Here is a 26,863-nt window from a genome sequence, read left to right as displayed (position 1 = left end):
GAGTTCAATGGCCAAGTCTGCTAAGGAAGCTGAGTCTACTCTGTGCAGAAGTCTCAAAAGAAAGGAAAGTCGGGTGTGGTGGTTCATGCCTTTAATCTGGGCACTTTGGGAGGCTGAGGCAGGAGGATCACTTGAGCCCAGGAGTTCAAGACCAGCCTAGGCAACACGGCAAGACTCTGTCTCATGGAAAAAAAGAAAAAGAAAGAGAAAGAGAGAGACAGAAAGAGAAAGAGAGAAAAGAAAGATAAAAAAGAAAGAGGAGGAGAACTACAAACCACTGCTCAATGAAATAAAAGAGGATACAAACAAATGGAAGAACATTCCATGCTCATGGGTTGGAAGAATCAATATCGTGAAAATGGCCATACTGCCCAAGGTAATTTATAGATTCAATGCCATCCCCATCAAGCTACCAATGACTTTCTTCACAGAATTGGAAAAAACTACTTTAAAGTTCATATGGAACCAAAAAAGAGCCCGCATCGCCAAGTCAATCCTAAGCCAAAAGAACAAAGCTGGAGGCATCACGCTACCTGACTTTAAACTATACTACAAGGCTACAGTAACCAAAACAGCATGGTACTGGTACCACAACAGAGACATAGATCAATGGAACAGAACAGAGCCCTCAGAAATGATGCCGCATAGCTACAACTATCTGATCTTTGACAAACCTGACAAAAACAAGAAATGGGGAAACGATTCCCTATTTAATAAATGGTGCTGGGAAAACTGGCTAGCCATATGTAGAAAGCTGCAACTGGATCCCTTCCTTACACCTTATACAAAAATTAATTCAAGATGGATTAAAGACTTATATGTTAGACCTAAAACCATTAAAATCCTACAAGAAAACCTAGGCAATACCATTCAGGACATAGGCGTGGGCAAGGACTTCATGTCTAAAACACCAAAAGCAATGGCAACAAAAGCCAAAATCGACAAATGGGATCTCATTAAACTAAAGAGCTTCTGCACAGCAAAAGAAACTATCATCAGAGTGAACAGGCAACCTACACAATGGGAGAAAATTTTTGCAACCTACTCATCTGACAAAGGGCTAATATCCAGAATCTACAATGAACTCAAACAAATTTACAAGAAAAAAACAAACAACCCCATCAAAAAGTGGGCAGAGGACATGAACAGACACTTCTCAAAAGAAGACATTTATGCAGCCAAAAAACACATGAAGAAATGCTCCTCATCACTGGCCATCAGAGAAATGCAAATCAAAACCACAGTGAGATACCATCTCACACCAGTTAGAATGGCCATCATTAAAAAATCAGGAAACAACAGGTGCTGGAGAGGATGTGGAGAAATAGGAACACTTTTACACTGTTGGTGGGACTGTAAACTAGTTCAACCATTGTGGAAGTCAGTGTGGCGATTCCTCAGGGATCTCGAACTAGAAATACCATTTGACCCAGCCATCCCATTACTGGGTATATACCCAAAGGACTATAAATCATGCTGCTATAAAGACACATGCACACGTATGTTTATTGCGGCACTATTCACAATAGCAAAGAGTTGGAACCAACCCAAATGTCCAACAACGATAGACTGGATTAAGAAAATGTGGCACATATACACCATGGAATACTATGCAGCCATAAAAAATGATGAGTTCGTGTCCTTTGTAGGGACATGGATGAAACTGGAAAACATCATTCTCAGTAAACTATCGCAAGGACAAAAAACCAAACACCGCATGTTCTCACTCATAGGTGGGAATTGAACAATGAGAACTCATGGACACAGGAAGGGGAACATCACGCTCCGGGGACTGTTGTGGGGTGGGGGGAGGGGGGAGGGACAGCATTAGGAGATACACCTAATGCTAAATGACGAATTAATGGGTGCAGGAAATCAACATGGCACATGGATACATATGTAACAAACCTGCACATTGTGCACATGTACCCTAAAACCCTAAAGTATAATAAAAAAAAAAAAAAGAAAAATGGAAAAAAAAAAAAAAAAAAAAGAAAGAGGAAAGAGACCTCCCTGGTGCAGGGAAGAGCTAAATCCCAATCCAGGGAGGAGCCAAGAGGCTAAAGCTGAGGTGCACTCACAGAGCACCTCCCTTTCACCACCTGAGAGATCACCTGGTCCACAGCCGTCAAACGCAGCAAGGCCACACAGTTGGGCAGCTATGACAACAATGCACAAATGAGGGCTTTGGAGGGCTCAGTTCTCACAAGAGATAACCCAGAAAATATCACCCTGTCCTAATCATACAAAGCAAAAGAACCCGGGGCCTCCACACCTAGGGTAGCAGGTATGCTTCACTCAACAGAAGTTGTCCAGGAGGGAAAAATCCCAGGCAACCTCCTAAGGTCTACAGGAGAAAGAAGGGCAGAATCAGAGCCACTCTAAGTGAAAATATCAGCATTTAGAACACAATCACCCCCCTGCAACCCCTCCAGCCAACCCTCGCCTAGTCCCTGTACCCTCCAATTCAGAGTCCAATAACCCTGAGTTATCTTTCTCAAACACCCATCTCATCAAGCCACTCCCTTGCTTAAAGCTTTCAATGGGCCAGGCATGGTGGCTCACGCCTGTAATCCCAGCACTTTGGGAGGCCCAGGTGGGCAGATCATCTGATGTCTAGAGTTTGAAACCAGACTGACCAACACGGAGAAACCTCATCTCTATTAAAAATACAAAATTAGCTGGGCATGGTGGCGCATGCCTATAATCCCAGCTACTCAGGAGGCTGAGGCAGGAGAATCACTTGAACCCGGGAGGCGGAAGTTGCAGTGAGCCAAGATCGCGCCATTGCACTCCAGCCTGGGCAACAAGAGTGAAACTCTATCTCAAAATAAAAATAAAATAAAATAAAATAAAGCTTTCAATAAATTCCTGATGCCTAGGATAAAGTCCACGCTCAGGCCTGGCATGCAAAGCACTTCCCACAGGGGCATCAAGCCCACCTCGCCCCTTCCACAGACACGCCTGAGAGCTCCTGCAGGCTGTGCCCTGCTCTGGGAGGAGCCTGCCCCCACACGACTCCCTCCTCTGTGAAGCCAGAACTGCCTCTGTTGTCCCCTCGCTCCCAATGTCAGCACCAGCTGCCAAGCTGCTTCCCTCCTGCCTACCCCCACCACCCCACAGACCAGTACCCAAAGTTAGATCCTGTGTCCCAGGCAGCCACAGCAGCAGGCATGCAGCAGGCACTCATAAACATTCATTAGGTGAGCAAATGCTGGTCACAGCCAATGCTGAGAAGAGATAGAGTGAAACAACATGTGAAAGATAAGGAGGCACGTGGTGAAGAGGGAAATGTCCAGCACCCTCCTTGCCACTGGTTCTAAAATTGTGTTGCTTACATTCTTAAATTAGTCAGGGCTCCTAAAGAGCATCTGCTTATGTGGCTTCTATATTACTGTTTTGTGGGGTTTTTTTCTGAGACAGGGTCCTGCTCTGTCACCCAGGCTGAAGTGCAGTGGTACAACCATAGCTCACTGCAACCTCGAACTCCTGGCCTCAAGCCATCCTGCAGCCTCAGCCTCCCAAACTGCTGGGATTACAGGTGTGAGCCACTGCATCCGAGCTGTTGCTGTATTTGATGTTACCATGTACTACAGCAGTGCCCCCTTATTCAGTTTTTTTTTTTTTTCTCCTGAGATGGAGTCTCGCTCTGTGGCCCAGGCTAGAGTGCAGTGGCACGATCTCGGCTCACTGCAAGCTCCGCCTCCCGGCTTCACGCCATTCTCCTGCCTCAGCCTCCCGAGTATCTGGGACGACAGGCGCCCGCCACCACACCTGGCTAATTTCTTTTTGTATTTTTAGTAGAGACGGGGTTTCACCATGTTAGCCAGGATGGTCTCGATCTCCTGACCTCATGATCCGCCCACCTCGGCCTCCCAAAGTGCCGGGATTACAGGCGTGAGCCACCACGCCCAGCCCCCTTATTCAGTTTCATTTTCCTCAGCTTGCTATCCTTGGTCAGCTGTGGGTAGAAAATAGGTGAGTAAATATGTTAAAAGAAAGAGCATATCCACATAACTTTTATTATAATATATTGTTATAACTGTCCTATTTTATTATTTCCTCACTATACATAATTCATGAAATAAATTTTAGCATAGGCACGTATATACAGAAAAAACATCACGTCTATAGGGTTCAGCACTACCCATGGTTCCAGGCCTCCACTGGAGGTTTTGGAACATACCCCACAGGTAAGGGGAGACTACTGTACACATCACTGTTCTACTTACTGTATTAGAAATTTTTTTTTTTTTTTTTTGAGATGGAGTCTTGCTCTGTTACCCAGGCTGGAGTGCAGTGGCGTGATCTCAGCTTACTGCAAGCTCCGCCTCCCAGGTTCACACCATTCTCCTGCCTCGGCCTCCTTAGTAGCTGGGACTACAGATGCCCGCCACCTGGGTGTGGTGGCGCATGACTGTGGTCCTAACAACTCAGGAGGCTTATGCAGGAGGATCATTTGAGCCCAGAAGGTGAGGCTGCACTGAGCCGTGATTACATCATCACTGCACTCCAGCCTAGGCAACTGAGGGAGACCATATCGCCAAAAAAAAAAAAAAAAAAAAAAATGTAAAGCCTCATGCTGGACATGGTGGCTAATACCTGTAATCCCAGCACTTTGGGAGGCCAGGGTGGGCGGATCACCTGAGGTCAGGAGTTCAAGACCAGCCTGGCCAACATGGCAAAACCCAGACTCTATTAAAAATAGAAAAAATTGGCCGGGCGCGGTGGCTCACGCCTGTAATCCCAGCACTTTGGGAGGCCGAGGCGGGTGGATCACGAGGTCAGGAGATCGAGACCATCCTGGCTAATACGGTGAAACCCCGTCTCTACTAAATATACAAAGAATTAGCCAGGCGTGGTGGCGGGTGCCTGTAGTAGTCCCAGCTACTCCCGAGGCTGAGGCAGGAGAATGGCGTGAACCAGGGAGGCGGAGCTTGCAGTGAGCCAAGATCGCGCCACTGCACTCCAGCCTGGGCGACAGCGAGACTCCGTCTCAAAAAAAAAAAAAAAAAAAAAATAGAAAAAATTACAAATCCCAGCACTTTGGGAGGCCAAGGCGGGCGGATCACGAGGTCAGAAGTTCGAGACCAGCCTGACCAATGTGGTGAAACCCCGTCTCTACTAAAAATGCAAAAATTAGCTGGGCATGGAGGCGCGCGCCTGTAATCCCAGCTACTCGGGAGGCTGAGGCAGGAGAATCGCTTGAAACCAGGAGGCAGAGGTTGCAGTGAGCAAGATCACATCACTGCAATCCAGCCTGGGCGACAGGGCAAGACTCCGTCTCAAAAAAAAAAAAAAAAAAAAAAAAGAAAAAATTAACCAGGCATGGTGGCGGGCGCCTGTAATCCCAGCTACTCGGGAGGCTGAGGCAGGAGAATGACTTGAACCCAGGAGGTGGAGGTTGCAGTGAGCTGAGATTGAGCCACTGCACTCCAGCCTAGGCAACAGCGAGACTCTATCTCAAAAAAAAAGCCTCATGCATCCTTCCTATTTCATCACACAGAAAAGTAAAAACATGTGTAATTAAAGGTCTAGATTTAATACTCAGTCATCTGTACTGCCTCCCCTGGACATGTGTAGAACTGGTAGGTCTCAGCGCCCCCGTGCTGGCTAACAGTGGGAACACAACTCTGGCAGTGCAAGTGTCCACCCAGGGCAGAGGCCAATGACTTCTTTTTTTTTTTTTTTTTTTTTTTTTTGAGATAGAGTCTCGCTCTGTCATCCAGGCTGGAGTGCAGTGGCAAAATCTTGGCTCACTGCAACCTCCGCCTCCCAGGTTCAAGCCATTCTCCTGCCTCAGCCTCCTGAGTAGCTGGGACTATAGTGTGCCACCACACCCGGCTAATTTTTGTATTTTTAGGAGAGGCGGGGTTTCACCATGTTGGCCAGGCTGGTCTGGAACTCCTGACCTCAGGTGATCCGCCTGCCTTGGCCTCCCAAAGTGCTGGGATTACAGGCGTGGGCCACCGCATCTCACCTTGTAACTTCTAAATATACTGAAAAAGGTATTGGGGCCCCCCAGGGTCTGCAAATAACTTTGAGAATAGCTGGCAAGCACTGTCTCAAATATTTATAACAACTCATTTACAGGCAAGGAGAATGAGGCCTGGAGAGGTTAAGAGACTGGCCTATGGAGGAAGCAGGAGTCATCTTTCCACAAAACTACAGTTCCCCAAAAGCTGAAATCTTGGACAAGGAGCCTACTGCCAAACCTAAGAGTAACAAATTTCAGCAAATAAAAGGAAGTGCCATTTCCAATGGCATCCTAGAATACTCTAAGAGGCAGGGCTGGCAGAATCCATCAATAGGCCTCCAGAGGCCTGCTACTAAGAGCCAGCAACGCTGCTGAGAGCGGCACTGCCTCTGCAGGCTGTGTGACCAGGACCTGGTGGGGGCCCTGCACCTGGAAGCAGAGGGGGTCGGTGGGGGAGGGGTGCTACCAGGAAGCAAGATGTGCATGCTGCCTGCTGGGGGCATGAAGTCAAAGTCCCCTCCTGCCCATAGCAGCTAGGCCAGCCCTGGGCTGCCTTATCAGCATCAACACATGCCTGGAATGTGGGACTTTGGCAACAACCCTCTCCCTTCGGCCAGCACAGGGCTGATGCCTGGTCCCTGGGCTCTGGTTCATAGTCAGAGGACAACCACCTTGAAGCACCAGAACCCGCACCCCCAGCCCATCTACGAGAACACAATCTACTAAGAGTCACCGAGAGGAGCTATCCTGCCTGTGTCCCCACACCACCAAGGGCCGTGCCTGAGCACCTCGTTTGTCCACACTCAGAGAATCTCATGAGCTCAGCTCTGGTCCCTGCAACATCCAGACCATCCCCCACGTGGCTCTCCTGGAGGTCTTTAGCAAAGGCACAGGCTGCTGTGGGGCAGAAGATTCTCACATACCAGACAGTAAGGAGCTGCGTGTGACTGGAAGGATGAGGACGACCCAGAGAATGCTCTCTGGCCCCTGGTCCTTGGGGAGGAGTGGGGGACCTGCAGGGGACCACCTTCCCACTCTAGGAACCAGACTCCCTGGCTTTGTCCAGAGCAGCCATCCCACTACCCCACTCAAAATGAACATCTCAGCTGCCCTCCAGCCCAAGCACTGTGCAGAGTAAGGAGTCCTCACTCACCAATGTGTCCGAGGCTTTCACACACTTCACCTGGAGCTTCTCCACCCACTTCTTAGATGTATGACTCTAACTTCTCTGAGCCACTTGTACAACGAGGACTGACAAAATGATGAGGACCACACCAGTGTTTTCTGACAACTGAATCAGGCATAGAATGCCCACTACCAGGCTGAGCCCAGGAACGAGCCCAGGATGAGTGCTTACCCTCTTCACCACTACCTTCCTGGCCTTCTGTCAGAACTCCGTGGGGACCACCCTCCTCCCATCTTCCAAGCCAAGTTCCCTGGTACCAGCCAGACAGAAACTATAATAGCAGCTGCTTCCATAAAGGGGAAAGGCCATGGGGTCCCGGAGAGGGCTGGGGTGAAGGGGCACAAGACCTAGGGCAGGAATCCACCCCCAGATCACTCACTCAGGACAGGACCACCTGGGCCTAGCTACCAAGATGTGCACCACCCCCTTCCTTCTGAGCCCCTTTTCCCATCTCCTCTACTGCCCCTTGCCAGGTTGCTGTCCCATCTCTAAAGGGCAAGACTTCCTACCCAGGATGCTGACCAGAACCACGCCCAGGGGCCTACCCGTCCCCTCACATGATAGGCTGCTCCTAGCTGGCAGGAGCCATCTTATAGCCTCTCTCCGTCAAATACAAACAACACCCCAGAACAACCTATTGTTCTGTTCCAGCAAAGGGGGCCAGGCCCAGCCAGGCCCTACCTGAAGCTCTGCCTCCCGTCCCCCTTCAGTCCCCTCCCACTCTTCCTTCTCTGCCCCTATTAGTGGCCTCATATACTTTGCCCAGATAACACAGCCCAAGAAACCAACCTCAGGGACAAATCTCTTCTCTTCTAGGGAGAAGAAGGCAGAGGTCCCAGGAATCCCAGGGGCCCCCATCATTGGCCACCTCCGCTCAACCCAAACTGCACTATGTGAGGTCCTGCCAGACTACATACAGGCCAACAAGAGCCCAAGAATGCAGCCAGGAAACCAGGCCAGGCGGACTCCAAAAGCCTGTGCTACAGGGTCAGTAGGACCCGCCTACAGCTGAGGGCTGTAGGCAGCTATCCAGAGGACCTCCCAGGAGAAGCCCCCAGTGCACATGGGCTAGGTTCCTCCTGCTGTTCACCCTCTGTGCCCATTAACTACCCAGGAACTGGCATGACTGATTCTGCCAACTCATTCACTGGGTAATCGCTGACCCCACCAGGCCCTCGGAGTAAAGCAGTTAGCACCGTAGGTAAAAGCGCGGGCTACTCAGCCCTCAGCCTGTGGATTCTATTATCAACAAAGATGCATCACCTGCTAGAAAAGCGGTTCTCAAACTTGGCTGCACACCAGGTTCACTTCAAAAGCTTCAGGAAAAGCTAGTGCCTTGGGCCCACCCCAGAGACAGGTATAGCCCAAGGTGAGAAACAGAGCACCAGCAGGCAGGCCTCTGCCAGGCAGCATGGGCAACAACATGTGCTGGGTGAATGTGCCATGTAACAGATCTTCCCCCTCGAAGAGGCTCAGGCCTCAGTGTGGTAATGGGAGCGGCCCCTTCCCACACTTGCCAGAGAACCCACCCACCCAGTGGAATGAAGCCGAAGCACAAGCCGCAGGGCAACAGCCCAGGACGGCAGGGGACAAGTCTGTACAGCAGCCACACCCCTGCCAGAGCCAGGAGCTCTTCCATTTCCACAGCAGGCCAACTCTCACCTGGAAGCACCCACCTAACCAAACCCAATCCCTACCTTCTTTTAGTCACACTGGGAACTGCCACAGGAAGCCTGGGGACTCCACACACTCCCTCCTCACCACACCCGGTGTGTGATCACCCTTAAACAGAAAACATGCACCTAAGATCCTACGACGCGCTGCCCACCTCACAAAAAACAGGTGCCTCTAGGTAAGAGGCACCTGGCTGACCCATCCCTGTTCCCTCTCACCATTAGAAGGACCCCGAAGTCCCCCTGTTCTAACACCGAGGCTGCACTCCCACTCTCCACCTACTAACATTACCACAAAAAAAAAAAATCAAATAGAAGCAGGGGCTCCCCAAGGCCTGGCCACCTTCCCGAGTGTCCCAAGCAGTTTCTTAGAGTCCCTCTCCTCACTCAGTCCTGCCACACCCCTCTCAGGCGGTCTGGCCCTTCCCTCCTGAACTTTGGCGGGCTGGAACCAGCTCCCAGCCTTTCCTCCCTTATCAAGCTCACTGGGGGCCCACACACAGCTCCCACCCCCACCAGCTTTTCTTGCTTTGACACTCCCAGCTAAAACTGGGCTCAAGGCAAGCAAGCCTGCAGTCCCTCAGTCCCTCGGGGCCCAGCCCCTCCTCAGAGCCCTCCCCCAGCCCAGGTCCCTAACCCTTAGGGCAAGGCCCCTCCCAGCAGGAAGCGAACCCTGGCGGTGCCAGGCAGAGGCAAACTGGAAGGGCTGGTTCAGAAGCCCCTAAATGGGAGCCAGGACCTCTCTTAGGGAGGGGGCTTTCAGCCCCATTCCTCCCTAGTGGGATCTCAAATCTCTCCAGACACCACACTATATGGGCCTCCACAGGCGGTGGAGTCAAAGGCATTTACCCTCCAGCCCCCAGCAAGCTACTTAACTTCCAAAAGCAGCTCCTTCCCTCCTCCAGAGGAGACCCGGCCGCGTGCTGAACTGCAAGCGCCTCTATCACCCCGCCCAGGCAAGTCTGTGAGCGCCAGAAAGCAGGGGCCAACACGACTTGGTCCAAACCAAGGGGGCCAGGCACTGAGCTTGTGCTCAGAAAATGTGGCGGAATGAATGAAAAGCTTGAAAAAGAGCCGCATACATGCCTGGCTGGCAGTGGGGTCTCCCAAGCGGGCTTCCCAGCTCACACAGTATCCGTGGGTCCGCGTCCTCAGTGCTCTCCAGCTGTCTCCACTGCCACCCTCCACCCTACTACTGCCTTTTAAAACCCAGCAGCAGTCACTTCCTGGTTAAAACCCCTCCCCTCCAGGCCAACCCCAACCCACATGGCATCCAGGGTTCTCAGCCAGCCCACGGCCGGCTCCTCCCACACCACCGCTATGCCCTCTGCGCTCCGCTAGATGCCAGCCCTTATCACCCCATCTTATAATCATTTGTTGAGTGTCTGCCTTCCGTAGGCTGAACTCCAGAAAACAGCGATACATGAAGGTAAACTCAAGTTCTGTTCCCATTGTAAAAACGAGGCAGGAGAGTCAATCACTGCTCAAGGTCATGACGGGAGTAAATGGCAGAGCCAGCAATGCACTAGACTTTGCGACCAAGTCCAGTTCCCCTCTCACTGCCCCACAGGGGTCCCTCCTAGGCCAGTCTCAAAGGAGACAAGGGAGGAACCCAATGTGTTCTTTCTTCCGGTGGTGAAAGCTGCCTCCCAGGCCAGCAAGAGCAGCCCAGGAAGAAGCACCCCGCTCTCCTAGGGATCAGGTACTGGGGGCAGCGGGCAAGACAAGGTATGGGGTGGGGCTGACTGCTCCAGGCCAACAGACCAAGCAATAAGGTTGGAACCACAAGTCCCCTGGGTAAACTGAACTTTATTCCTTCCTCACGGCTCTCACTCTCCAGAACTGCCCCGCCAGCTCTTCTCCAGGGGCTAGCTGCTGATTAAATGGCACTTCCCCCACCCCTCAGATCTGACCCCGCAAACAACAAGGACTTGAGGAAGGCAGCAGGCTATCAGCTCAATAATGCAAAACCCTGTTGCTTCTCGTCCACAACAGCTGACTTCAAGTGGATGGGAGGCTGCGCTTATTAACAAAATGAGAAATCTGATCTACGGAAAGAAAACACTACGTGAGGATTAATCCAGGACTGCAGCTTGTGGAGAAGGCTGGGCTGCTGGCCAAGACCGAGGATCGAGGATGGGATCGTGCCTACCTGTCCCCAGAGCAGGTATCATGCAGCACAACAGGACTCATCACCCCTGCCCCACCTGAGCCTTCTCTTCTCCTTCCAGCAACTTCGACAATCATTTCGGTTTTGCTTTAATTAAAGGCCTGACTCCCTCGGGCTGCTTCTTCCTCTACACAGAGGCAGCAACCAGAGGGAGATTTTTCTTTTCAGGAATCGGTCGTAAAAGCTCAGTGACTAATCTACAAGTTCCAACAACTGGCAGAAAAACACCGCAGGGAAAGGTTGCTGGGCACACAGCAGCACTCAGAGCCAATTGGCCAGAGAAGCTGGGCCACAGGCACTCTACTACAACCTCCCTCCCCCAGCCCGACACTGGCCTGCCGACCCACCTGAGAGCTCTGACCTCCCAAGGCAGGCAGCTGGGGAGCCTCTTTCCAGCCTTCCAGGTCTACTGCTTGTCCTGTGGGACCCAGAGATCTTCACAATCTCAATGGCACAAGACGGAACGTTCACTTCCAGGCAACAATCCTGGGCCACAGGACTCAGTTCAGCCCCCAAGTATCAGACTCCCAGCCCCGTTCTTGGTGTTCAGAGCCCATTAAACCAGCAGTCTCGCCACACAGCTTTGTCTCCAGAGGCCAGCTCATCTGCTTTTTTTCAGACTACTCCAGCAACCCTGCTCCACCAAGCATGCACACTCTCCTTGCCACAGGGCTCCAGACCAACCACATGGCCTGTGCTCCTGAAAATGTCTGCCTGAAGGCCCAGGGAGTCCAGACACTGGCAGATGAGAATGGAGGAAAAGAAGCAAAGCCAGAAGCTAGACCCAGAAAAGCCTTAGGTTTGAGTGACCCAGCTTCATCCCTCCATCCTGGATCCTTGGAGGACAGCCCCAAGTTCAGCCTAGGAGCTCCCAAGGCCCCTCCACTACCTGCCAGCTCTCCGACAGCACAAGAGACACAGCAATCCCCACATCAGTCAACAACCCACCGCCACAGGATTCCTATGGGCAAGGCTCTGCCCCTCCCCCCAGCACATATGTCAGAGGGGTGGCTTCCCTGGGTTACACCCCTCCTGCTGTTGGGGGAGTGGGGGGTCGGGAACACAGCTTTCCAGATGTGCTTGGCAACTCCTACTAGGAAAGACTAGGGGTGCAGGGGACAGGAGAAGACATGGATAAATAACTAACACCGCTCCATCCCATCCGGCTCACCATTGGGCTCTCTTACACAGGCAGTCCCAGGCAGTTCTGGGTGGGGCCGTTGGGAGCATTATCTGGCCTCATTCCCTCCTCTCCGCAAGTCACTGCCCCCCAGGGAGAGGCATTCCCCCCCACCACGCACACACCCAGGCCTGTGTGAATATGAACCATCTTGGAAGATAAACAGAGAGTGACAAGCTGGGGCCCCTCAGCCCCCTCCCTCAGCCAGCCTGTCCCTTCCCCCTGCCAGCCGACCCCCTCCCCCAAGCCCATCTCTCTTCCTGCCAAGCGGCTGCCTACAGGAGAGGTCTGGGGGCAGGGCAGCGAGCCCACCAGCCGCAGAGCCCGGCCCTCTGGGAGCGGCCCCTCCAGGCCCGCCCCTGCCCCTGCCCCTGCCGTGGCCAGTCTTCCCGCGGGGAGGAGGCAAGAGAGGAGACCGCAGACGGTGCAGGACCGCAGTCCTGGAAATCGCAAAATCCTCTAGCGAGGGGGCGGCCGAGGGCGCAGGGCCGTTTGCATAATGGGAGCCCTCCCGCCTGTCAGGCAGCGCAGCTCGCCCGACGCTGTTCGGATTAGATTGCTAATGAAAAGGCACAAAGAGCCGGCGCCCGCTCGCCCGCCGACCCCCGCTCCGCAGATCCACGCCGCCTAGGCCTGGCGCGGCCCCGTGGGCTTTGTGCCCCGGTGCCCCACCGCCCGCGCCCCTCCGGGCATCTGGCCCACAAAGCCCGGGCCTGCCAGGGGTCCTGCGTGCGCCCCAGCCCAGGCCCGCCAGACGCTAGCGCGTCCCCCACGCGCGCAGTCCCACGTCGCCCGGGCGCGCGCGCGTCCACGCCCCTCTCCCCAGGGACGCGCCTGGCCCGCGGCCCCTGCCCGCGCACCGCGCCCCCCGCCCCCCAAGGCCGCCCCTCACCTCGTGTGCGTCGGCGGCGGCGCTCCGCCCGCCGGCCGGCCGGCCCTACCAGCGGCCCTTGTCCTCAGCGCCCGGCTCCCGCCGCACGCGCCCGCCCCGTCCGCCTGCCGCCGGCCCGGCTCGGCTCCCCGCCTAGCGCGCCCCGAGCGCCGCTCACAGCCGCCCGCCCAGCGCCATCTTGGAAGCTTGTGACGTCGGCGCCGCCCGCTCACCCCTGACCCACATCTGAATGGGCGAGCGGCGGGGCGGGGCCAGGAGGCAGCTGGGGGCGTGGTCCGCGGACAGGGGCGGGGCCTGTGGGGCGGGGCCTGGGCCGGCGAGCGGTTCGAGCACTAGGCGGGGCGGGCTGCCGGGGTCCGGCGCCGTGGGGGAGGGGTGCGCGGGAGGAGCCGGGGACCCAGACCCCGGACATCTAACCAGACTCCGACCTCAAGCGCCAGGGCAGGACCGCGACCTCGCCCCCGAAATACTCGGACCGCATACCCGCCCTCGGGACAGGGACCCTGGCCCCCCCCACAGGCTGACACCCATCCCCACAAACTCAGGTGGACTTACCCCCTTTTAGACCCACCTTGACCCCTAGAAGCCCCGAATTAGGGACCTCTGTCGGCCTACGCGCCCCATCCCCGACCCCTTTGCGACCCCTGCTTGACGCTCCCTGCGTTTGCCTGAGGCTCAAAGGCGCAGCCAACAGTGACTGCAAGCTCGGGGGTCTGGGCTCCTGGGGAGGCCCTGGCTGGTTGGGTGCAAGAGAGAAGGGGCGCCCCTCCCCTGACCCCAGCGCCCCTCGGGCCGCCGTGGGCGCACCCCCGCGAACCCTACCTGCTCCGAGGGCGCGGAGGACCCAGCACGCTGCACTCAGCCAGCCCCTTCCGGTGGCCGCAGCCCCTCGCTGGCCCCAGGAGTCAAGCGCCTGCCCGAGCCGGCCCACCAGGACCCAGGCTCCCGGCCGCCATGCAGATGGCCTTCCCAGGGGCTGGGCTGGCCTGAGCCGCCACTGCTTCTCTAGGGAGCTACTTAATGGACCTCTCTCTACTTTGAACACCAAACAAAGGAACACACCACTACCGAGGTCGCCCAAGTCCAAGAGGAGCCCAGGTCTGCCTTACAGGGAAGTTGTGCCCCAGCTCCAGTCAAGATTAAAAACCAGTTTCAATAACCCTTCGCCAAGCTGATTATGCAACCTTTCTTTCCTAATGGATGTATAGGTTTAATGTCATCCTAACAACATTTCTTAGACTTCACAAAATTCTAAGTTCACCTGGAAAAATAAATAGCCCAAAACAGCTATCGTTTTCCCCCCTTGGGAACAAAAGCAGGCATGAAGGTAGACTTGCCCTAACAGATATCAAAACAAATTGTAAAGCTACCGCAGGCATTTCAGTGTGGTACAGAACAAGAAATAGAATAGAAAGCCTAGAAACATCCTAGAAATGGTAAGAACACAATAGATGAAAAAGGAAATATCAAACATCTGTGAAAAGAGCTATCAAACATCCCTGAAGAACAAGAATATTCCACAAATAGAGCCTAGCAGAGGACTCACTATTTGAAGGAACGACTGAAAAAAAAGTCAACCATTCTACTAACCCAAGACATATAAATTAAAACTGTAAGAAGCTGGGTTTTCTACTAAACAAATTAAAAATCAGTTTCAAATGATAACCTTCAAACACAAGGTCTGACAGGTAATCACTCTCATATACTGTTGGAAGCACATAAATCACCTCAAAATTCCTGGGCATGAGTTTGGCGGTACGAGCCAGAAGTTTTTTTGGGGGGGGTTCTTTTTTTTTTTTTTTTTTTTTTTTTTTTGAGACTCAAGAGTCTCACTCTGTTGCCCAGGCTGGAGTGTAGCCTCAAACTCCTGGGATCAAGTGATCCTCCTGCCTCCCAAAGTGCTGGGATTACAGGCGTAAGCCAACGCACCTGGCCCCAAAAATATTTTAAAATAATTATACCCTCTCGGCCGGGCGCGGTGGCTCACGCCTGTAATCCCAGCACTTTGGGAGGCCGAGGCGGGCGGATCACGAGGTCAGGAGATCGAGACCATCCTAGCTAACACGGTGAAACCCCGTCTCCACTAAAAATACAAAAAATTAGCCGGGCGCAGTGGCGGGCGCCTGTTGTCCCAGCTACTCAGGAGGCTGAGGCAGGAGAATGGCGTGAACCCCGGGGGGCGGAGCCTGTAGTGAGCCGAGATCGCGCCACTGCACTCCAGCCTGGGTGAAAGAGCGAGACTCCGTTTCAAAAAAAAAAAAAAAAAAATTATACCCTCTCAGACCAGTATTCCAGGATTCTGTTCTGGGGAAATCAGCCACGTTTACAGACCACCTACTTATTATCTGTCTCTTTACCCATAAGTAAGTTTGTACCTGTAAGTTTGGAACCCATGCCTAGGAGCACACCTGAGACAACAGGCATTCAACGGTCCCTTGTTTCATCTGCATTTGAAAACTAATGTGGCCGGCGCATGCCTGTAATCCTAGCACTTTGGGAGGCCAAGGCCGGCAGATCACCTGAGATCAGGACTTTGAGACCACCCTGGCCAACATGGTAAAACCCCGTCTCTACTAAATATACAAAAATTAGCCGGATATCGTGGTGCATGCCTGTAGTCCCAATTACTCGGGAGGCTGAGACATGAGAATTGCTTGAATCTGGGAGGCTGAGGTTGCAGTGAGCTGAGATCATGCCATGACACTCCAGCCTGGGCAACAGAGGGAGACTTGGTTTCAAAAAACAACAAAAAAGATAACTAATATACAATAATTTTTTAAGTGTCATGTATAATAATGAAAGAAAGCATATACAGGCCAGGCGCAGTGGCTCATTCCTGTAATCCCAGCACTTTGGGAGGCTGAGGCAGGCAGATCACGAGGTCAAGAGATCGAGACCATCCTGGCTAACACAATGAAACCCCATCTCTACTAAAAATACACACACAAAAAAAAATTAGCCAGGCACGGTGGTGGGCACCTGTAGTCCCAGCTACTCAGGAGGCTGAGGCAGGAGAATGGCGTGAACCCGGCAAGTGGAGCTTGCCATGAGCCAAGATCGCACCACTGCACTCCAGCCTGGGCAACAGAGCAAGACTCCATATCAAAAAAAAGAAAAAGAAAAAAAGCATATACAAATTTTTCACGATGGGGTAAGTCCACATAATGGAATGTGGATTAGGCCAGGAATAGTGGCTCATGCCTGTAATCCCAACACTTTGGGAGGCTGAGGCGGGCGGATCACCTGAGGTCAGGAGTTCGAGATCAGCCTGACCAGTATGGAGAAACCCTGTCCCTGCTAAAAATACAAAAAGTTAGCTGGCGTGATTGCGCATGCCTGTAATCCCAGCTACTCGGGAGGCTGAGGTAGGAGAATTGCTTGAACCCGGGAGGCGGAGATTGTAGTGAGCCCAGATCGCACCATTGCACTCCAGCCTGGGCAACAAAAGCGAAACTCCGTCTTAAAAAAAATAATAGCCAGGCATGGTGTCACATGCCTGTAGTCCCAGCCACTCAGCAGGCTGAGGCACAGCACGAGAATTGCTTGAACCTGGGAGGCAGAGGTTGCAGTGAGCCGAGGTGGTGCCACTGCACTCCAGCCTGGGCGACAGAGTGGGACTCCATTTAAAAAAACAGGCCAGGCGCAGTGGCTCACGCCTGTAATCCCAGCACTTTGGGAGGCCGAGGCAGGTGGATCATGAGGTCAGGAGATCGAGACCATCCTGGCTAACACGGTGAAACCCCGTCTCTACTAAAAATACAAAAAATTAGCCGGGCGTGGTGGCAGGCACCTGTAGTCCTAGCTACTAGGGAGGCTGAGGCAGGAGAATGGCATGAACCCGGGAGGCGGAGCTTGCGGTGAGCCGAGATCGTGCCACTACACTCCAGCCTGGGCGACAGAGCAAGACTCCGTCTCAAAAAGAATAATAATAAATAATAAATAAATAAATAAATAAATAAGGCCGGGCGCGGTGGCTCACGCCTGTAATCCCAGCACTTTGGGAGGCCCAGGCAGGTGGATCACGAGGTGAGGAGTTCAACACCAGCCTGGCCAAGATGGTGAAACCCCATCTCTACTAAAAATACAAAAATTAGCCAGGCATGGTGACAGGCACCTGTAATCCCAGCGATTCGGGAGGCTGAGGCAGAGAATCGCTTGAACTCAGGAGGCGGAGGTTGCAGTGAGCCCAGATCACACCACTGCACTCCAGCCTGGGCGACAGAGTGAGACTCGGTCTCAGAAAATAAATAAATTAATTAATTAATTTAATTAATAGGATGGGCATGGTGGCTCACTCCTGTAATCCCAGCACTTTGGGAGGCCGAGGCAGGTGGATCACCCAAGGTCAGGAGTTTTGAGACCAGCTTGGCCAACATGGTAAAACCCTGTCTCTGCTAAAAATACAAAATTAGCCTGACATGGTGGTGTATGCCTGTAATCCCAGCTACTTGGGAGGCTGAGGCAGGAGAATTGCTTGAACTCCAGAGGCGGAGGTTGCAGTGAGCTGAGATCCTGCCATTGCACTCCAGCCTGGGTGACAAGAGTGAAACTCTGTCTCCAAAAATAATAATAGTAATAAATAAGTAAATTTTGTAATTAAAAAACAAAATTTTTATTTATTTATTTTATTTTTTATTTTTTGAGACAGAGTCTCACTGGAGTGCAGTGGCATCATCTCAGCTCGCTGCAAACTCTGCCTCCCAGGTTCAAGCAATTCTGTGCCTCAGCCTCCTGAGTAGCTGGGATTACAGGCGCCCACCACCACGCCCGGCTAATTTTTGTATTTTTAGTAAAGACGGGGTTTCACCATCTTGGCAAGGCTGGTCTGGAACTCTTGACCTCATGATCTACCTGCCTCGGCCTCCCAAAGTGCTGGGATTACAGGCGTGAGCCACTGCGCCCAGCCAAAAATAATTTTTTTTTTTTTTAAAAAAAGAAGAGGCCAAGTGTAGTGGCTCACGCCTGTAATCCCAGCACTTTGGAAGACTGAGGCAAGAGTTTCACTTGAGGTCAGGAGTTCGATACCAGCCTGGCCAACATGGTGAAACCCCATCTCTACTAAAAATACATACAAAAATATTAGCCAGGCATGGTGGCACGCCCCTGTAGTCCCAGCTACTCGGGGGACTGAGGCAGGAGGATCACTTGAACCCAGGAGGTGGAAGTTTCAGTGAGCCAAAATCGCACCACTGCACACTCCAGCCTGGTCAACAGAGCTAGACCCTGTCTTTAAAAAAAATTGTATTTTTTATACAAAAAAATTAGCCGGACCTGCTGGCAGGTGCCTGTAGTTCCAGCTACTCTGGAGGCTGAGGCAAGAGAATGGCGTGAAAACCTGGGAGGCGGAGCTTGCAGTGAGCCAAGATCATGCCACTGCACTCCAGCCTGGGCGACAGAGAGAGACTCCCCCTCAAAAAAAAAAAATTGTATTTTTAAAATGCATGCAAAAATATTGATACATGGAAAAGCAACTGAAGAAAATAAATCAAAAATATTTACAGAGGTTCTCTCTGAAAGTTGGGAATTTTTTTTCTACACATGTATACTTTAGCGTGTGTGTTATTTTTATTTTATGAAAATAACATTTCTAATTGGAACAATTCTAGAGATGCTGAAGCACATTTTATTTTTATTTTATTTATTTTTGAGACAGCGTCTAGCTCTGTTGCCCAGGCTGGAGCACAGTGGCATGATTATGGCCCACTGCAGCCTCCACTTCCTAGGCTCAAGTGATTCTCCCAGCTGGGACTACAGGCACACACCATCACACCTGGCTAATTTTTTATTTTCTGTAGAGACAGGGTCTCACTATGCTGCCCAGGCTGATCTCAAACTCCCAGACTCAAGCAATTCTCCCACCTCAGCCTCCCAAAGTGGTGGGATTACAAGCATGAGACACCATGCCCGGTAATTTTTTTTTTTTTTTTGCAGATGGAGTCTCGCTCTGTTGCCCAGGCTGGAGTGCAGAGGCACGATCTCGGCTCTTTGCAACCTCCAGCTCCCGGGTTCAAGCGATTCTCCTGCCTCGGCCTCCCAAGTAGCTGGGATTACAAGTGAGCACCACCACACCTAGCTAATTTTTGTAGTTTTAGTAGAGACGGGGTTTCACCATGTTGGCCAGGATGGTCTCGATCTATTGACCTAGTGATCTGCCCGCCTTGGCCTCCCAAAGTGCTGGGATTACAGGTGTGAGCCACCGTGCCCAGCCCATGCCCAGCAATTTTTTTTTTTTTTGAGACGGAGTCTTTCTCTGTCCCCCAGGCTGGAGTGCGGTGGCGCGATCTCGGCTCACCGCAACCTCCACCTCCTGGGTTCACGCCATTCTCCTGCCTCAGCCTCCCGAGTAGCTGGGACCACAGGCGCCCGCCAACACGCCCGGCTAATTTTTTTGTATTTTTTAGTAGAGACGGGGTTTCACCGTGTTAGCCAGGATGGTCTCGATCTCCTGACCTCGTGATCCACCCGCCTCGGCCTCCCAAAGTGCTGGGATTACAGGCTTGAGCCACCGCGCCCGGCCGCCCAGCAATTTTTTAAAGTTAAATTCTCCCTCCTCCTCCACCCTAATCAGTCCTTTCTGAAGTAACATTAACAGTTTAACTCTCCTCTCTGACGTCAATATGTATCTATTCACCTTACAAAAAAGATCCTACTATTTTGAAATCATAGACATTTTTCTAGTTCATTTCCATAATTCATTCTTTTTTTTTTTCGTGTCAGACGGGCAATGTGCCTATGTCGTAACAAGATTTGAAGGTGGCGGCCGGGCGCCGTGACTCACGCCTGTAATCCCAGCACTTTGGGAGGCTGAGGCAGGCAGATCATGAGTTCAGGAGATTGAGACCATCCTGGCTAACACAGTGAAACCCCGTCTCTACTGAAAATACAAAGAAATTAGCCAGGCGTGGTGGTGGGCACCTGTAGTCCCAGCTACTCGGGTGGCTGAGGCAGGAGAATGGCGTGAACCCAGGAGGCGGAGCTTGCAGTGAACTGAGATCGCGCCACTGCACTCCAGCCTGGGCGACGGAGCAAGACTCCGTCTCAAAAAAAAGAAAAAAGATTTGAAGGTGGCACATCTTACACAGGAACATGTGAACACATAATCATCATGCTTATGAACTACAAAAGGATCCTAATTCATTCTTTAAGAGCTGACAAATATTCCAGAGTATGGAGCTTCTGTAATTTATTCACACTTCGTTAACCATGGCTGTTCAGTTTATTTACAGTGTGGTGCTTTTTGTTTTCTTTTTTTTTTGAGATGGAGTCTTGCTCCTGTCACCCAGGCTAGAGTGCAATGGCACAATCTTTGCCTCAGCCTCCTAAGTAGCTGGGATTACAAGTGTCTGCCACCATGCCTGGCTAATTTTTGTATTTTTCATAGAGACGGAGTTTCACCATGTTGGCCAGGCTGGTCTCGAACTCCTGACCTCAAGTGATCCACCCGCCTAGCCTCCCTAAGTGCTGGGATTACAAGTGTGAGCCACCACACCCAGCCTACACTTTGGTGCTATTAAAAAATATTTTTAGGCTGGGCACCGTGGCTCACACCTCTAATCCCAGCACTTTGGGAGGCTGAGGCAGGTGGATCACTTGCGGCCAGGAGTTTGAGACCAGCCTGATGACCATGAAGAAGCCCCATCTCTACTAAAATATTAGCCAGGCATGGTGTCACATACCGATAATCCCAGCTACTCGGGAGTCTGAGGTGGGAGAATCACTTGAATTAGGGAGGCAGAGGTTGCAGTGAGTTGAGATCATGCCACTGCACCCCAGGCTGGACAACAGAGCGAGACCTCATCTTAAAGTAATTAATTAATTAATTAATGGAAATAAAATAGCAGATTTCAAAAATTTGTTCTCCCTGGCAGCAACCCAGTAAAGCTAGATCTGGGCGGAAGGTAATATGGAAATATAAAAACTACAGATTAGCAGGGATGGGAAGACCCACCAGAAATGGGTTCATTTTGTGTCCTCACTCCCTCCGGATTCTCTGTGTGTCTAGTCCAGGATCTAATCACTATGATCTGTTTTCCTCATCCATTTGGGAATCAGGGCACCACCCCCTTGGGAGGCTTGAATGACATGAGGTTGAACAGGCAGAGCACGGAACTCAGGCTCTGGTGAGCCCTGGTACAGTGACTATGATTGTTGTGTCATGTAGGAAGGGTCTGTTATTTTACCATTATCTGTTTTCAATAAAAACAGAAAGAAAACAAATATACAAAATATCCCCAAACAGTAGATTTCAGCTTCTTACCATGACAGCTAGATTTAGCATTTAACAGTATGCCCAAATTTGAATTTCAGATAAACAACCAATAATGCTTTAGTGTAAGTATGTCCCATACAATATCACTTCTCACCTTCCCATATCCCAAGCTCAAGACACCTTATATATGCCATGATTTCTCCTGCCATCTCTGGGCATTCACACCAGGGCTCCTCCTGTCCTGGCCACCCTTCTCCCTTCTCCCACCTGTGCCTGGTGAACAACTCAGTTCAGACATCATCTCTTGTAGGAAGTCTCCTGTGATCCCAGGCTAATCTCCCTGATACAGTCCTGAAATACTGCTGAGCAGTTGGCATGAGGGCAGGAAGGCTTGGTCTTGTTCACTCTTGTACCCAGCTTATACATGGCACCAAGTAGGTTCTCAATTAAAAGTCAAATGAGGGGCCAGGTGCAGTGGCTCATGCCTGTAATCCCAGCACTTTGGGAGGCCGAGGTGGGTAGATCACCTGAGGTTGGGAGTTCGAGACCAGCCTGGCCAGCATGGTGAAACCCCATCTCTACTAAAAGTACAAAAATTAGCCAGACGTGGTGGCAGGCACCTGTAATTCCAGCTACTTGGGAAGCTGAGGCAGGAGAATCACTTGAACCCGGGAGGGAGAGGTTGCAGTGAGCCAAGATTGCGCCATTGCACTCCAGCCTGGGCAACAAAGCAAGACTGCATCTCAAAAAAAAAAAAGTCAAATGAAGTCGGGCACAGTGGTTCGTGCCTGTAATCCCAGCACTTTGGGAGACTGAGGCAGGAGGATCACCTGAGGTCAGGAGTTCGAGACCAGCCTGGCTGACATGTGAAATCCCGTCTCTACTAAAAATACAAAACAATTAGCTGGGTGTGGTGACGCACGCCTGTAATCCCAGCTATTTGGGAAGCCGAGGCAGGAGCATCGCTTGAACCCGGGAGACAGAGGTAACAGTGAGGTGAGATCATGCCACTGCACTCCAGCTTGGGCTACAGAGCAAGACTCTGTCTCAAAAAAAAAGTCAAATGAGACCACTCATGGTAGCTGGCACCTATAATCCCAGCACTCTGGGAAGCCAAGGCGGGAGGATTGCTTGAGTCCAGGAGTTTGATACCAGCCTGGGCAACATAGTGACATCTCTACAAAAAAATGTTTAAAATTAGCCGGGCGTGGTGGCACTCGTCTATAGTCCTAGCTACTTGGGAGGCTGAGGTGGGAGGATCGCTTCAGCCCAAGAATTCGAGGTTGCAGTGAGCTATACATGCGCCACTGTACCATAGCTGGGCAACAGCCACATGCGGTCTCAAAAAAAAAAAAAAAAAATTAGCCGGGCATGGTGGCATGCACCTATAGTCCCAGCTACTCAGAAGCTAAGGCAGGAGAATCATTTGAGCCCAGGAATTTGACGCTGCACTAAGCCAAGATCATACCACTGCACTCCAGCCTGGGAGCTGACAGCAATTATGAGGTAGGCACTGGGCTAGTGAACAGCACAGATGTGTTCCCTGGCCTCAGAAGCCCACAGACTAAGGAGAAGATGACAGAATACTCACAAGGGTGCTGGGGCTGGGCAAAAAGGTGCAGGCTGCTTTGTCTGGTCATAAGAGGGGAACTGACTTCCCCGGTTTGAGGAGCCAAGGAAGGGGCCGTGCCCTTGCCATGCCCTCTGCCTGCCATGCCATGCTGTCCTTCAGTGCCTGCTCTAAGGTCACTCCTAGTGTGGTTTTCTCTGGCTGCTCTTTTTTTTTTTTTTCGGTTAAATTCGTCCAATATTTATTGAATCGTGAATGGTTGCAAAGGTCGCCACAATCAGAAACCCACCCATCCTGATGCCTCTCTTGGCTTCCCCTTGAGAAGGATGCCTGAGGCGGGATGTCCCCACAAACTCCAGGGGACAACTGGGGAAGACATGGGGTATGCAAAGAGATATGATCAAACCAGGGGACAGGAGGAGGGTGGGGTGGTGTGGATTCTAGGGAAGACACGTACACACAGACTCTCCCACACAGAGGCAAAGACCAGGGGCGTCAATCTCTGCTCCCCAACAGCAGCCACGAGAACATCAGGGAAAGACCAGGCGTCCACAGGACTTTTCAGTCCTTCCTATCATGAAGTGTCTGCTGAGAGGGGCTGGGTCAAGGTCCCTGGACTCTGCCTTCAGTGCGCATTAGCCCTGAGCCAAGGCGGCTTTGATGGCGGCTACCAGCTTCAGAAACTTGCTTTCTGTGTCCACGTAGCCATCGCCTTTCTTCTTAGAGTGAATCAACTTCCCGGCTACCATTGCCTCAAAGAACCCGGTGGCCTGGGGAGTTCCCTCGCTGCAAATGTCCAGGCGGCCGGGGAACTTATCTTTTAACTTCTTCTTGAGCTGAAGATACAATAAACGACTCGGACGGCGGGAGCCATGGCTCGGGGCTGCCACATCCACTGAGGAGCGGACGCCGGGAACACACCAGTCTCCCACCTGGATGCGCTAGGTCTCCGCGAGTCTTTTTTTTTTTTTTTTTTTGAGACAGAGTCTCGCTTTGTCGCCCAGGCTGGAGTGCTGTGGCACCATCTTGGCTCACAGCAACTTCCGCCTCCTGGGTTCAAGCGATTCTCCTCTCTCAGCCTCCCGAGTAGCTGGGACTAAAGGTGTGCACCACTACGCCTAGCTAATTTGTGTATTTTTAGTAGAGATGGGGTTTCACCATATTAGTTGGCCAGGATGGTCTCAATCTCTTGACCTCCGGATCAACCCCCCCCCCTTGGCATCCCAAAGTGCTGGGATTACAGGCGGGAGCCACCGCACTCGGCCACTTTTTTTTTGGAGTCTCGCTCTGTCCCCCAGGCTGGAGTGCAGTGGCGCGATCTCGGCTCACTGCCAGCTCCGCCTCCTGGGTTCACGCCATTCTCCTACCTCAGCCTCCCGAGTAGCTGGGACTACAGGCGCCCCCCACCATGCCCGGCTAATTTTTTGTATTTTTAGTAGAGATGGGGTTTCACCATGTTAGCCAGGATGGTCTCGATCTCCTGACCTCGTGATCCGCCCACCTCGGCCTTTCAAAGTGCTGGGATTACAGGCTTGAGCCACCATGCCCGGCCTCTTTTTTTTTTTTTTTTTTGAGACAGATTCTCACTCTGTCGCCCCTAGGCTGGAGTGCAATGGCGCAATCTTGGCTCATTGCAACCTCTGCCTTCTGGGTTCAAGCAATTCTCTGCCTCAGCCTCCCGAGTAGCTGAGATTACAGGCGCCCACCACCACGCCCAGCTCATTTTTGTGTTTTTAGTAAAGACAGGGTTTCACCATCTTGGCCAGACTGGTCTTGAACTCCTGACTTCGTGATCCACCAGCCTCGGCCTCCCAAAGTGCTGGGATTACAGGCTTGAGCCACCGTGCCTGGCCATGCTCTTTCTTTTTTATTTGTATTTTTATCAGTTTTTTAGAGACAGGGTCTCACTCTGTCGTTCAGGCTGGAGTGCAGTGGTGCAATCATAACTCACTGCAGCCTCAAACTCAGAGGCTCAAGGGATCCTCCTGCCTCAGTCTCCCAAGCAGCTGGGACTACAGGTGTGCACCACTATGCCCAGCTTTTTTTTTTTTTTTTTTTTGAGATAAGAGTCTTGCTCTGTCACCCAGGCTGGAGTGCAGTGGCGCCATCTTGGCTCACTGCAACCTCTGCCTCCCGGGTTCAAGCGATTCTCTGCCTCATCCTCCTGAGTAGCTGGATTACAGGTACCCACCACCATGCCAAGCTAATTTTTTTTTTTTTTTTTTTGAGACGGAGTCTTGCTCTGTCACCCAGGTTGGAGTGCAGTGGCGCAATCTCGGCTCACTGCAAGCTCCACCTCCCAGGTTCACGCCATTCTCCTGCCTCAGCCTCCCTAGTAGCTGGGACTACAGGTGTCCGCCGCCACGCCCGGCTAATTTTTTGTATTTTTAGTAGAGACGGGGTTTCACCGTGTTAGCCAGGATGGTCTCGATCTCCTGACCTCGTGATCCGCCCGCCTTGGCCTCCCAAAGTGCTGGAATTACAGGTGTGAGCCACTGCATCCGGCCTAACTTTTGTATTTTCAGTAGAGACACGGTTTCACCATCTTGGCCAGGCTGGTCTTGAACTCTTGACCTCATGATCCACCGGCCTCAGCCTCCCAAAGTGTTGGGGTTACAGGCGTGAGCCACCATGCCTGGCCTGGCTCCACTTTCTTAGGGAACTTTGCTTGCCCTCTGCTTGGGGTAGTTTGTGAATTCACGGCTCTGTCTCCCCCAGGTCCTGGGTCTCCTGCTCCTGATCAATCTGCCACGTGCCATTTGATCTCGGAGTTGTCTCCACCATTAGACTGGCAGGGTCTGTTTTCTGGGGTCTGTGTGTAGGATACAATGGCCCCAGGATGGGTAAAGGAGGGGACTCAGTTTTTCTTCTGTGATGGGTGGAGACAAGGGCCAGCAGGCCTGTTTCTCGGTGAAACCCATGGGGAGACAGTCGAACCAGGAACCAAATCCGGCCGGGCGCAGTGGCTCAAGCCTGTAATCCCAGCACTTTAGGAGGCCAAGGTGGGCGGATCACCTGAGTTTGGGAGTTGGAGACTAGCCTGACCAATATGGTGAAACCCCATCTCTACTAAAAAAAATATATACATATATACACAAAATTAGCCTGGCGTGGTGGCACATGCCTGTAATCCCAGCTACTCGGGAGGCTGAGGCAGGAAAATCACTTGAAACTGGGAGGTGGAGGTTGCGGTGAGCCAAGATCGCGCCATTGCACTCCAGCCTGGGTGACAGAGACTCAGTTTCCAAAAAAAAAGTCCAAAAATTAAAAAAAAAAAAAAATGCTGAGCTCAGTGGCTCACGCCTGTAATCCTACCACTTTCAGAGGCCGAGGCGGGCATGGTGGCGTGTACCTGTAATCCCAGCTACTCGGGAGGCTGAGGCAGAAGAATCACTTGAACCTGGCAGGCAGAGGTTGCAGTGAGCCGAGATCGTGCCACTACACTGCAGTGTGGTGACAGAGCGAGACTTGGTCTCAAAGAAAAAAAAAAAAATCCTGGGGGGAGGGGGGAGGGACAGCATTAGGAGATACACCTAATGCTGAATGACGAGTTAATGGGTGCAGGAAATCAACATGGCACATGGATACATATGTAACAAACCTGCACATTGTGCACATGTACCCTAAAACCCTAAAGTATAATAAAAAATAAAAAATAAAAAAAAATCCTGGCTGTGCCACTAGGCCAGATGCCCTAGAACTGACTTCAATGGACCTCAGTTTTCGTACCTGTGAAATGGAACTCAGAGCCATATCTGCTTCATTGGGTTGTGTGAATGTGAGGTAGTTACAGGATGGAGCAGGCAGAAGGTCAGCACAGCCTCAGTGGTTGGAGGAGTGGGGGTCAAGTGGACAGAGAGGGTACCCCAGGGCCAGAGGTAGAGGCAAGGTGAAGCAATGCTTCATTTCCCTGCTGAGGTTCCTCTCTAGCAGTTTGGAGGTGGGGTAGGAGTGGAGAAAACACATCCCCTCCTCAGTCTGGGCTGAGAAACAGGGTTCTTGAGGC

The 26,863-nt window shown here is 52.0% G+C and overlaps 2 protein-coding genes and 1 pseudogene across 4 annotated transcripts in view; all 3 read right to left on the bottom strand.

The window, feature by feature from the left end:
* Positions 1 to 13,246, bottom strand: part of HIC2 (HIC ZBTB transcriptional repressor 2) — a 35,231-nt gene extending 21,985 nt beyond the window's left edge. Inside the window, exon 1 of one of the 3 annotated variants that reach the window (XM_063623583.1) lies at positions 13,079 to 13,246. The gene's annotated coding sequence lies outside the window, so the exon portion shown is untranslated. Of the gene's footprint in view, positions 1 to 9,922; positions 11,783 to 13,078 lie in introns of those variants that run through there. The other 2 variants (XM_063623584.1, XM_063623585.1) reach the window with 2 other exon arrangements.
* A 6,868-nt stretch (positions 13,247 to 20,114) lies between these two features.
* On the bottom strand, positions 20,115 to 20,206 carry LOC129468749 (uncharacterized; annotated as a pseudogene).
* Positions 20,207 to 23,064: 2,858 nt separating this feature from the next.
* Positions 23,065 to 26,610, bottom strand: LOC129467527 (selenoprotein W). Its single transcript, XM_055252042.2, has 2 exons — positions 26,587 to 26,610; positions 23,065 to 23,798 (listed from the first exon to the last, which is right to left on the bottom strand). The coding sequence occupies exons 1-2, from the start codon at positions 26,608 to 26,610 to the stop codon at positions 23,493 to 23,495; spliced, it is 330 nt and encodes a 109-aa protein (XP_055108017.1). The 3' UTR covers positions 23,065 to 23,492.
* Between the last annotated feature and the right edge of the window lie 253 nt (positions 26,611 to 26,863).

This window comes from Symphalangus syndactylus, chromosome 18 (assembly GCF_028878055.3).
Source record: "Symphalangus syndactylus isolate Jambi chromosome 18, NHGRI_mSymSyn1-v2.1_pri, whole genome shotgun sequence".
Classification (NCBI taxonomy): domain Eukaryota; kingdom Metazoa; phylum Chordata; class Mammalia; order Primates; family Hylobatidae; genus Symphalangus; species Symphalangus syndactylus.
This window is presented reverse-complemented; position numbering and strand designations above follow the sequence as displayed.

Coding starts and splice junctions, on each gene's coding strand:
- LOC129467527 (XM_055252042.2), bottom strand. CDS start 26,610: ATGGCTCTGAGTTCCATTTCACAG. Junction 23,799..26,586: donor CTCTGAGTTCCATTTCACAG/GTACGAAAACTG, acceptor GCGGAGACCTAG/CGCATCCAGGTGGGAGACTG.